Source organism: Oncorhynchus keta, chromosome 15 (genome assembly GCF_023373465.1).
Source record: "Oncorhynchus keta strain PuntledgeMale-10-30-2019 chromosome 15, Oket_V2, whole genome shotgun sequence".
Classification (NCBI taxonomy): Eukaryota; Metazoa; Chordata; class Actinopteri; order Salmoniformes; family Salmonidae; genus Oncorhynchus; species Oncorhynchus keta.
In genome coordinates this window covers 14,545,000-14,556,414 of record NC_068435.1, presented here as the reverse complement: position 1 = coordinate 14,556,414, position 11,415 = coordinate 14,545,000, and the positions used below count along the sequence as shown (strand labels likewise).

General features: G+C 49.4%; 1 protein-coding gene and 1 non-coding gene across 2 annotated transcripts; both read right to left on the bottom strand.

The window, feature by feature from the left end:
- Positions 1-15: 15 nt before the first annotated feature.
- Positions 16-4,078, bottom strand: LOC118394488 (60S ribosomal protein L5-like). The gene is made up of 8 exons (XM_035787708.2): positions 3,987-4,078; positions 3,424-3,493; positions 2,988-3,103; positions 2,759-2,893; positions 1,871-2,073; positions 873-1,050; positions 446-534; positions 16-188 (listed from the first exon to the last, which is right to left on the bottom strand). Exons 1-8 carry the CDS (start codon positions 3,987-3,989, stop codon positions 86-88), a joined length of 897 nt encoding a protein of 298 aa, XP_035643601.1. The 5' UTR covers positions 3,990-4,078; the 3' UTR covers positions 16-85.
- LOC118395264 (small nucleolar RNA SNORA26) lies at positions 1,243-1,366 on the bottom strand. The gene has a single exon (XR_004827928.1). It is a non-coding gene; the product is annotated as a small nucleolar RNA SNORA26 (small nucleolar RNA).
- Positions 4,079-11,415: the final 7,337 nt, after the last annotated feature.

The following is an 11,415-nucleotide window of genomic DNA, read 5'->3' as shown; positions in this document are numbered from 1 at the left end:
GAGAGCAAAGTGAAGTCATTTGCAATAAATTTATTAAGCCAATGTGCAGTGGTTGTCTTTGGAACGGGCAGTGGTCCCCGTCCCTCTAACCGTCCGCTGCCTCTGCTTCCTGTGCTCGTAGAAAGCTGGCCTTTTTCTGGGCGACGCGGTCCTTTCTCTGTGCCAGCGAAAGTTTGGCGCGGTTCCACCTGCAACAGAAAACAATGCCCCCATTAACCATCAGCACAGTAAACAACAAATGGCAGACCGCTCAAATGTTTTTAATACTACAAGTGGATATACAGTATACAGGTTGCTTCTCTCAGCCCCGTCTTGAAAGGACAATGGACATCAGCCGTTGCAAATGAAGGACCAACTACATTTTGCTCAGCGTACTTTGTATCATCATAAAGAAGCACTACTCCAGTGTTCCCAAGCAGAAATCCAGCAACAGTGACAAACCTACCTCTTCTTTTTGACGTCTTTTTTGGGTTTCTTTTCATGGACTGGGTTCTCTCTGATGGCGGTGTGTGCTTTCTTGTACATCTCCTCTACCTGAAAGAATAACACATTGTTTAAACAGAGTTAGGGTAACAGTTTTGGGACGAGAGTCACAAAACACAGACAACCTTTCAGCACTGGTAATTAATCTCGCTTCTCTCAGCCCCGTCTTGAAAGAACAAAAAAACATCAGCTGTCGCAATTGAAGGACCAACTACATATTGCTCAGAGATCTTGGAATCATCCTCAAGAAGCAGCAAATTTACACAGCAAACTGTGAGAAAGGAGTTGCCAAACCAACTGATACCCTCACACACCAGGAGTAACTACCATCAGTCTGGCAGCATTACACTTCTAATATCTAATTCAGTGGCATGTGCAAACAGACTTACTGTGTCTGGCGCGACTCCGTTCTTTATGAAGCGCGAGAACTGTTTCTTGTAGGCGTCTTCGTCCTCCTCCATCAGGTAGCTCATGTAGTCCGACACGTTCATGCCCATGATGTGTTTGCGATGCATCTCTGTGTTGAACTCTTTGCTCTCCACGTCGTAGCCAGGGAATCGTTTTGTGCTGAGAAGAGGATGGTGATGTGGTACAACACTGGATTACTTGGGTTGATTTAATGATTTTGAATAGTCAAATAAAACAAGTTTTTCCAGAATCACATTGTATAATGACAAAGGCCATGTCATATTACAGGGCCGATGGTCTGGTCTTGATCATTCATCACACAAACAAATCCATGGCGAAGAGACATGGACACATTGTATCTCCCGACAGGATCCGCAGTGAGGTGTTCAGCCTTCACTACAGGTTTATGAGAGAACTATCATCCTCTACCCCTCTGTGTTGATCATATAGGACACTTCAAGTCTTAGATGGGCAAAAAAGGGGATACATATTCAGCTTTATGCTGCACTTAAAGGGATAGTTAGTGATTTTGATCATGAAGTCATTAATCTACTCCCCCCAGAGTCCAATGAACTCATGATACCATTTTGACATCTCTGCATCCAGTATCAAGGAGGTTGAGAGTTAGTTTTGCAGACTAATGCTAACCAGTGTTAGTTAGCGCAATGACTGGTGGTCTCGGGAACAGCTGTTCCCATAGACTTCGTCATTGCGCTAACGCTAGTTAACATCCTCCATAGATACATCAATCCAACTGGCCCAATGCTCTAACCACTAGGCTACCTGCCGCCTCTAAAGTGCACATCCGCCTAAATATTTTGCTTTGTGACCTGGGAATTTTAATTTAGGCGCACCAGTGGGCCTAGAAAAATTAAGGATTCTAGTTTTAATATCTCAGACGAAAAGACAAATGATATCCACGAGTTCATCTGACTGGTGGGGTAGATAAAGAACTTAATTGCCAAAATCTCAAACTAACCTGTGAGGAATTGAGAGCCCACCGTCGACTGCACCCTTTAGTGCTCCGAACACCTTGTTTCCTGTGGACGTTCTGGCGAGCCCGGCGTCTAGGAAACACGTGAAGGCCCCCGGCTGGCCGTCTATACTCTCCACGTTGAACTCGTCTCCAGTCACCTCCACCTGGCCCTCGTACACCTGATCCAGGCCGAACTTGTTCAGCAGCTGAGGAGACAAAGATGTTACATTAGAGAAATATAGTCTCAAATTTAGCAGCAACCCCTGTTGACAATTCATATAGTCTAATGGATAGAATCTTGATAAACTGAACATTCATTGCATTAACTACTGTGCTGCTGGATATCAGACTCAGTTAAGGAATATCCCCACACCAGCTTACACACCCCCACAAAATCAAAGAGTTCAGTGTATTAGAAAAAATAAGCATTTGCTAGCATCAAATCTATACACAAAGTCCACAAAGCCCAGGTCTGTCTTGCTTTGTCAGCACAATGATACTGGTTCTGGCTCTGGTGGAAGGTTTTAGTCAAAAGCCCCCAAACCCAACATCAGCAACAATTCCTCTCCGTTCATTTAAAAAAAGTATCCTTTGCCAGTGCAGAACTGCAGATGAATGGCTACACAGGTGCAATCAACACCCTGACATACAACTTCACTCAAGGGGAAGTCATGCCTGTTGAATCACAGTGACGTCAACAATCTACCTCATGAAAACAGAAAAATTAACTGAGAAAAAGCAGAAAATCTTAGCACGAGTGTGCACGCTTGCGCATATGTGGCCATCTCTATGGGATTGTACAAGGACATGTAGCTATGCATTCTTCTCTGTTTGAGACTTCAGTATGTGTAAGCATGTCATAGGTTGTGTGTGTGTGTGTGCTACCCTTACCCTGCGGGCCAGCAGAAGGCCCGTGCAGTAGGCTGCAGCGTAATTTGTCAGTCCCACAGTGATGCCATATTTGAGCAGCTCATGGGAATAGGCAGCAGCGACAATCTGGTCTCCCTCGATCTTGGCGTAGGCAATCTGAAGCAATTGACGAAAGTGGTAAGGGCCAGGATGTTTTTTTTACAAATCTAAATAGTTGTTGAAATCACACCAACAGCCCACCAGCAATCACCTGGCAACAGATATCTCTGTTGGAGAACCTCACAATCATCCTGTATTTGGGTGTGTTGTACTTGTTCTTGTCTTGGATGACCAGGCGCTTACGGGCAAAGTAGTCAGTCTTACCCTCTGTCAAAGACAAATCACACCAAACACACAACTGGTTAGTATGCCAGCATTAGCCAAGAGGACATTGACAATTACAAGACTAATTTGCATCTCTCAGCCCCATCTTGAAAGAACAAAAAAAAAACTAAAGCCGTCGCAAATGAAGGACCAACTACATATTGCTCAGAGATCTTGAAATCATCATGAAGAAGCAGCGAATTTAACGCACAAGTTGACTGGTCAGTATTCACCATTAAAATATGCCAATTAAACACTTAAAATCTATTGAGTCGGTGGTTCGTAAATGTGCATTACATAAACAAAATTGTATGATTATTCACCTCGCCTTCTCCTGAATTTCACCTGGTATCTCTTGAAGTACGCCTTACTTTTCACTACTTTCACGAAGCCCTGTGGAGAGGGGAGGTGAGACAGCTGCCATTGCATATTTCTGGTGACATGGGTGTCACTCACCTAACGTGCAATACATATTACTGCAGTGTAAGTTCTCCATGAAACAGCTAGCTGTTGAAACACTTTTCTTCAGACTGGTCGCCAATTTGCAAACTTAACTTGCTAGGTAACGTTAGGACTTTCAAGCAAGAGTATCGACTGACGACTTCTTCACACAATGACCAGTTTCATTCGCATGGAAGACAAGCAGGCCGATATATTAACAACAAACACGTTATGCATGACATTATTACTAGGAAATGTCAAAGAAAGGCCTTTCAGCACCATATCACCACGCTGGAACCTAGCATTTAGCTGACCGGTGAAAGTTTATATCACAAATCCAACGTCATCCATTTCAAAAGAAACAAACACCAGACATAGAAATGCACAAGACAAGTAATAGCATAACATGTTTAATGTTGACAGTATATGACGAGAGTATATTTACCATTTTTGCAGTTTTTCCAACTTCTCAGTTGACAGCCTTTTCCAGAGAGCTGGTAAAATATGCTGACGTTTCAGACAGGATATGTGTTCTTGTGAATAGAAACTGTAACGCCACCTAGTGGATTGGAGGAGAAATGCATGAATATAAACAAAAAATATAAAATAAAATTAATCTCATCGCTAGCCTCGGCTTCAGGTGAATGACTGGGCAGAGGCTACAATATTAGTCATCACCCATGGATGTTCTTACCATGGGTGATGATAATAAACCATCACAGAGTTTCAAGTTTTTATGTCAAATGTAACCTTTATTTAACTTGGCAAGTCAGTTAAGAACACATTCTTATTTACAATGACGGCCTACACCGGCCAAAACAAGTGCACAGGTACAGTGAAATGCCTTTCTTGCTCCAAAACCCAACAATGCAGTAATCAATATCAATGTAGCATTAAAAATAAACAGGTAGAATAACAGGTAGTGTAAAAACACACCAGAAATAGAAATAAGAAACAAAGGGTCATTGTCCTGGCTGACATTTACCAAAACACCAGCAGAGGGCAGCAGCAACCCATTCCAGTGGACAGTAGCCCAGCCCTGCAGTATGTGATCTCGGAATGAGGCATTTGGGTTCGTGGCGCCTTAATTGGGGAGGACAGGCTAGTGGTAATGGCTGGAGCGGAGTAGGTGGAATGGTATCAAATACATCAAACATGCTGAGGGCATTCGCTAATTTCCAGCCATTATTATGAGCCGTCCTCCCCTCAGCAGCCTCCACTGGTCACTACTTATGTTAGGCATGGCATTCCTGAAAGTCCAAGAACAGTGTTTAAAAAGGATGTAGCTGTGCATCAGAGAGGACCGGTGAGAGGAGCAATAGGAGGATGGTCTCATTGTAATGACTGGAATGGAATCCATAAAACGGTATCAAACACATTGAACATATGGAAACCACATGTTTGACATTCCATTTATTCCACTCCAGCCATTACAATGAGCCTGTCCTCCTATAGCTCTTCCCACCAGCCTCCTCCACTACACAGTGGTATTCAACTCTTACCCTAAGAGGTCCGAAGCCTGCTGGTTTTCTAATGTACCTGATAAGTAATTGCACCCACTGGTGAACCACGTCCCCCCTTATTAGAGGGGAACAATAAAAAAAGCAGTGTAAGTGCTTCAAGGTCATGAGTTGAATTTGAGAGGCCAATAGCCTATATACTTTGTACTGTTTCAAAGGAGAGTACTTCTTCCTTCTTGGATAGGTATAGATTAGATAAAGATGGGGAGACAGAGTTACTGGTCATAGAGCAGGTTTCAAACCCATGCCCAACGGGGCTATGTGTAGACCCAACTTGGCAGCACGACCACCAGACCAGACTGCCACTGCTTTATTTTAGTTGTTTTTATGCTGCCTTCTGAAATGAATTAATTCATATTTTGTAAAAAAAACACATTTTAAGTAATCTGTTGTTAATGGCATTTTTAAATAGACTGACTATAAGCCATCTGAATTGAATAGGATGTTTTGATATTAATCACAACCTCATGCTCCTTTGTAAACTGCATTGTGAAACATCATGACTCATGAAAAGTGGGATTTTTTAGAACTAACTCAAGATAGACCCCAACCTGTAGTTTCCAATGGGAGCAAATGAATCCTAGTGGGCAGAACAACCAAGGAGGTTGGCAAAGCCAAGCATGAGTTAGCGAGAGCCTATTGGCACATTCTAGCGTGTACAGTATTAGCATATTTCCATATTTACATATTGGTCACAAGCATTTCGCTACACTCGCAATAACATCTGCTAACCATGTGTATGTGACCAATAATATTTGATTTAATTGTATTTCATTAGGGAACGCCAACTCTGTGAAGTGTGAGTGTGCAATAACTCAATTCACCCTTGCACTCCTTCGAAAAACACATTTTTTTAGAAACTTTGTCAAAGGGTAAAGTCTACAAACTTAGGCCACTCTGTTTGCAACATATTCTAGTTTTGGAAACAGAAAACTGTACTGAGATCAAATGTTTCATCGATGAGAAAATTAGCAGAATGTCGTACAAAATAAATCTCGGCCCATCTTCTCCCACTGCCGGCCACTGGGCTTCCTCTCAACGCCATCTTCTCCCACTGTCGGCCACTGGGCTTCCTCTCATCGCCATCTTCTCCCACTGCCGGCCACTGGGCTTCCTCTCATCGCCATCTTCTCCCACTGCCGGCCACTGGGCTTCCTCTCATCGCCATCTTCTCCCACTGTCGGCCACTGGGCTTCCTCTCATCGCCATCTTCTCCCACTGCCGGCCACTGGGCTTCCTCTCATCGCCATCTTCTCCCACTGCCGGCCACTGGGCTTCCTCTCATCGCCATCTTCTCCCACTGTCGGCCACTGGGCTTCCTCTCATCGCCATCTTCTCCCACCGTCGGCCACTGGGCTTCCTCTCATCGCCATCTTGTCCCACCGTCGGCCACTGGGCTTCCTCTCATCGCCATCTTCTCCCACTGTCGGCCACTGGGCTTCCTCTCATCGCCATCTTCTCCCACTGCCGGCCACTGGGCTTCCTCTCATCGCCATCTTCTCCCACTGCCGGCCACTGGGCTTCCTCTCATCGCCATCTTCTCCCACTGTCGGCCACTGGGCTTCCTCTCATCGCCATCTTCTCCCACCGTCGGCCACTGGGCTTCCTCTCATCGCCATCTTGTCCCACCGTCGGCCACTGGGCTTCCTCTCATCGCCATCTTCTCCCACTGCCGGCCACTGGGCTTCCTCTCATCGCCATCTTCTCCCACTGCCGGCCACTGGGCTTCCTCTCATCGCCATCTTCTCCCACTGTCGGCCACTGGGCTTCCTCTCATCGCCATCTTCTCCCACCGTCGGCCACTGGGCTTCCTCTCATCGCCATCTTGTCCCACCGTCGGCCACTGGGCTTCCTCTCATCGCCATCTTCTCCCACTGCCGGCCACTGGGCTTCCTCTCATCGCCATCTTCTCCCACTGTCGGCCACTGGGCTTCCTCTCATCGCCATCTTCTCCCACCGTCGGCCACTGGGCTTCCTCTCATCGCCATCTTCTCCCACTGCCGGCCACTGGGCTTCCTCTCATCGCCATCTTCTCCCACTGCCGGCCACTGGGCTTCCTCTCATCGCCATCTTCTCCCACTGCCGGCCACTGGGCTTCCTCTCATCGCCATCTTCTCCCACTGTCGGCCACTGGGCTTCCTCTCATCGCCATCTTCTCCCACTGCCGGCCACTGGGCTTCCTCTCATCGCCATCTTCTCCCACTGTCGGCCACTGGGCTTCCTCTCATCGCCATCTTCTCCCACTGCCGGCCACTGGGCTTCCTCTCATCGCCATCTTCTCCCACTGTCGGCCACTGGGCTTCCTCTCATCGCCATCTTCTCCCACTGCCGGCTACTGGGCTTCCTCTCATCGCCATCTTCTCCCACTGCCGGCCACTGGGCTTCCTCTCATCGCCATCTTCTCCCACTGTCGGCCACTAGGCTTCCTCTCATCGCCATCTTCTCCCACTGCCGGCCACTGGGCTTCCTCTCATCGCCATCTTCTCCCACTGTCGGCCACTGGGCTTCCTCTCATCGCCATCTTCTCCCACTGCCGGCCACTGGGCTTCCTCTCATCGCCATCTTCTCCCACTGCCGGCCACTGGGCTTCCTCTCATCGCCATCTTCTCCCACTGTCGGCCACTGGGCTTCCTCTCATCGCCATCTTCTCCCACTGTCGGCCACTGGGCTTCCTCTCATCGCCATATTTGGTGGTGAGGGAAAACTCCAACCGGATCCTTCGCTTTTAATCATTCAGTGAAAAATCTGCTTCATTGTTCTATCTGTGACTGAACTAGCTGGCTCGCTGAATTATGCTAGATTTCATCCTCATAGAGCCCGCCAGTTTGTAGTCTGGCAACTGAACACTGAACCACTGCTCCATTTGGTTGCCCATCAGTATCTGCTCTGCTGTCCTAGAGAGCGATGGCAGGGACAGCCACAGTATCTGATCTGCTGTCCTGGAGATCGATGGCAGGGACAGAAAGAAAGAAAGATAGATAAGATAAAATATAAAACAAAAATATAAAACATTTAGATTTCTCCTAGTGAACAGGTCACTGCCATTCTCAAGCTCTGTTCTGTAGAATTGGTTTCGCAAGAGAGAGCAACTGTGAAAGGAGAGCCGGACTACCCCATTTGGGGCCCCAGGGGACCAACCTTTTTTGGGGGGTGAAAACAGATAATTTCATGCATTTCAACAAATTGTGTGTTGAAAAAATATTTTAGAATGCTATTCTACACATTTTGTCATGAGGCTATGAGGAAATGTACAGTTTTAAAGCTAATTTCCTGCAATTCTATACTTTTTGCAATGGGTCAGAGAGAAAGAATGTGCTGTTTTATAGCTTATCTCATGATATTGTTCACATTTTCTGCTATTCTACACATTTTTCCATGAGACTGAGTGATAATTTAGTAGTTTTAAAGCTAATTGTCTTGTAATTCTAAAGATTTTGCTATGCTATGGTATCTGGGGGTCCCCAACCTCAAAAATATTTTGGTTGGTAGCCCCCTTGAAGGTCGGGGGCCCTGGGGCCCTGGGGCACGTGCCCTGAGTGCCCATCCAGTACAGTCCAGTCATCTTGTAGTGCCTGTAATAGGCCTAGGTGGTTGAGTGAGAAGCCACCCATGGTTGACTGGTGCTGCAGCAGAACAGACATATCTTGCATAGGATGACTGTGGATGCAGAACGTCAATTCAGTGGAGTCACAGTGTCTGCTCTGCTGTCCTGGAGAGCGATGGCAGGGACAGCCACGGTATCTGCTCTGCTGTCCTGGAGAGCGGTGGCAGGGACAGCCACGGTATCTGCTCTGCTGTCCTAGAGAGCGATGGCAGGGACAGCCACGGCATCTGCTCTGCTGTCCTGGAGAGCGATGGTAGGGACAGCCACGGTATCTGCTCTGCTGTCCTGGAGAGCGGTGGCAGGGACAGCCACGGCATCTGCTCTGCTGTCCTGGAGAGCGATGGCAGGGACAGCCACGGTATCTGCTCTGCTGTCCTAGAGAGCGGTGGCAGGGACAGCCGCGGTATCTGCTCTGCTGTCCTGGAGAGCGATGGCAGGGACAGCCACGGTATCTGCTCTGCTGTCCGAGAGCGATGGCAGGGACAGCCACGGTATCTGCTCTGCTGTCCTGGAGAGTGATGGTAGGGACAGCCACGGTATCTGCTCTGCTGTCCTAGAGAGCGATGGCAGGGACAGCCACGGCATCTGCTCTGCTGTCCTGGAGAGCGATGGCAGGGACAGCCACGGTATCTGCTCTGCTGTCCTAGAGAGCGGTGGCAGGGACAGCCGCGGTATCTGCTCTGCTGTCCTGGAGAGCGATGGCAGGGACAGCCGCGGTATCTGCTCCGCTGTCCTAGTGGCAGTAGCAGGGACAGCCACGGTATCTGCTCTGCTGTCCTGGAGAGCGATGGCAGGGACAGCCACGGTATCTGCTCTGCTGTCCGAGAGCGATGGCAGGGACAGCCACGGTATCTGCTCTGCTGTCCTGGAGAGTGATGGTAGGGACAGCCACGGTATCTGCTCTGCTGTCCTGGAGAGCGGTGGCAGGGACAGCCACGGTATCTGCTCTGCTGTCCTAGAGAGCGATGGCAGGGACAGCCACGGCATCTGCTCTGCTGTCCTGGAGAGCGATGGTAGGGACAGCCACGGTATCTGCTCTGCTGTCCTGGAGAGCGGTGGCAGGGACAGCCACGGCATCTGCTCTGCTGTCCTGGAGAGCGATGGCAGGGACAGCCACGGTATCTGCTCCGCTGTCCTAGTGGCAGTAGCAGGGACAGCCACGGTATCTGCTCTGCTGTCCTGGAGAGCGATGGCAGGGACAGCCACGGTATCTGCTCTGCTGTCCGAGAGCGATGGCAGGGACAGCCACGGTATCTGCTCTGCTGTCCTGGAGAGTGATGGTAGGGACAGCCACGGTATCTGCTCTGCTGTCCTAGAGAGCGATGGTAGGGACAGCCACGGTATCTGCTCTGCTGTCCTGGAGAGCGATGGCAGGGACAGCCACGGTATCTGCTCTGCTGTCCTAGAGAGCGGTGGCAGGGACAGCCGCGGTATCTGCTCTGCTGTCCTGGAGAGCGATGGCAGGGACAGCCGCGGTATCTGCTCCGCTGTCCTAGTGGCAGTAGCAGGGACAGCCACGGTATCTGCTCTGCTGTCCTGGAGAGCGATGGCAGGGACAGCCACGGTATCTGCTCTGCTGTCCGAGAGCGATGGCAGGGACAGCCACGGTATCTGCTCTGCTGTCCTGGAGAGTGATGGTAGGGACAGCCACGGTATCTGCTCTGCTGTCCTAGAGAGCGATGGTAGGGACAGCCACGGTATCTGCTCTGCTGTCCTGGAGAGCGATGGTAGGGACAGCCACGGTATCTGCTCTGCTGTCCTAGAGAGCGATGGTAGGGACAGCCACGGTATCTGCTCTGCTGTCCTGGAGAGCGATGGCAGGGACAGCCACGGTATCTGCTCTGCTGTCCTGGAGAGCGGTGGTAGGGACAGCCACGGTATCTGCTCTGCTGTCCTAGAGAGCGATGGTAGGGACAACCACGGTATCTGCTCTGCTGTCCTGGAGAGCGATGTCAGGGACAGCCACGGTATCTGCTCTGCTGTCCTGGAGAGCGATGGCAGGGACAGCCACGGTATCTGCTCTGCTGTCCTGGAGAGCGATGGCAGGGACAGCCACGGTATCTGCTCTGCTGTCCTAGAGAGCGATGGTAGGGACAGCCACGGTATCTGCTCTGCTGTCCTAGAGAGCGATGTCAGGGACAGCCACGGTATCTGCTCTGCTGTCCTGGAGAGCGATGGCAGGGACAGCCACGGTATCTGCTCTGCTGTCCTAGAGAGCGAAGGTAGGGACAGCCACGGTATCTGCTCTGCTGTCCTGGAGAGCGATGGCAGGGACAGCCACGGTATCTGCTCTGCTGTCCTGGAGAGCGATGGCAGGGACAGCCACGGTATCTGCTCTGCTGTCCTGGAGAGCGATGGCAGGGACAGCCACGGTATCTGCTCTGCTGTCCTGGAGAGCGATGTCAGGGACAGCCACGGTATCTGCTCTGCTGTCCTAGAGAGCGATGTCAGGGACAGCCACGGTATCTGCTCTGCTGTCCTAGAGAGCGATGGCAGGGACAGCCACGGTATCTGCTCTGCTGTCCTAGAGAGCGATGTCAGGGACAGCCACATCCAGTTAAGTAAGCAAGGGTAAATTCTAACTCTATAAGAAATTAGTTAAAGTTTGCCTAAATTGGTTACCTATTGGAATGCAGTTTAAAAAATGGCCACATTGCAATACCCATACTAAGTATACCACTTAGAATGCATGTTCAATACATTGCTTCATACTAAATGGTATGCTAGTGTGAATATATTGGGACAGAGTC

Excerpts from the sequence above, each read along its gene's own strand:
- LOC118394488 (XM_035787708.2), bottom strand. Across the intron at positions 3,104-3,423 it reads GAAATTCAGGAGAAGGCGAG|AGGGTAAGACTGACTACTTT; the intron begins GTGAATAATCAT and ends TGTCTTTGACAG. Across the intron at positions 535-872 it reads ACGGAGTCGCGCCAGACACA|GTAGAGGAGATGTACAAGAA; the intron begins GTAAGTCTGTTT and ends TTATTCTTTCAG.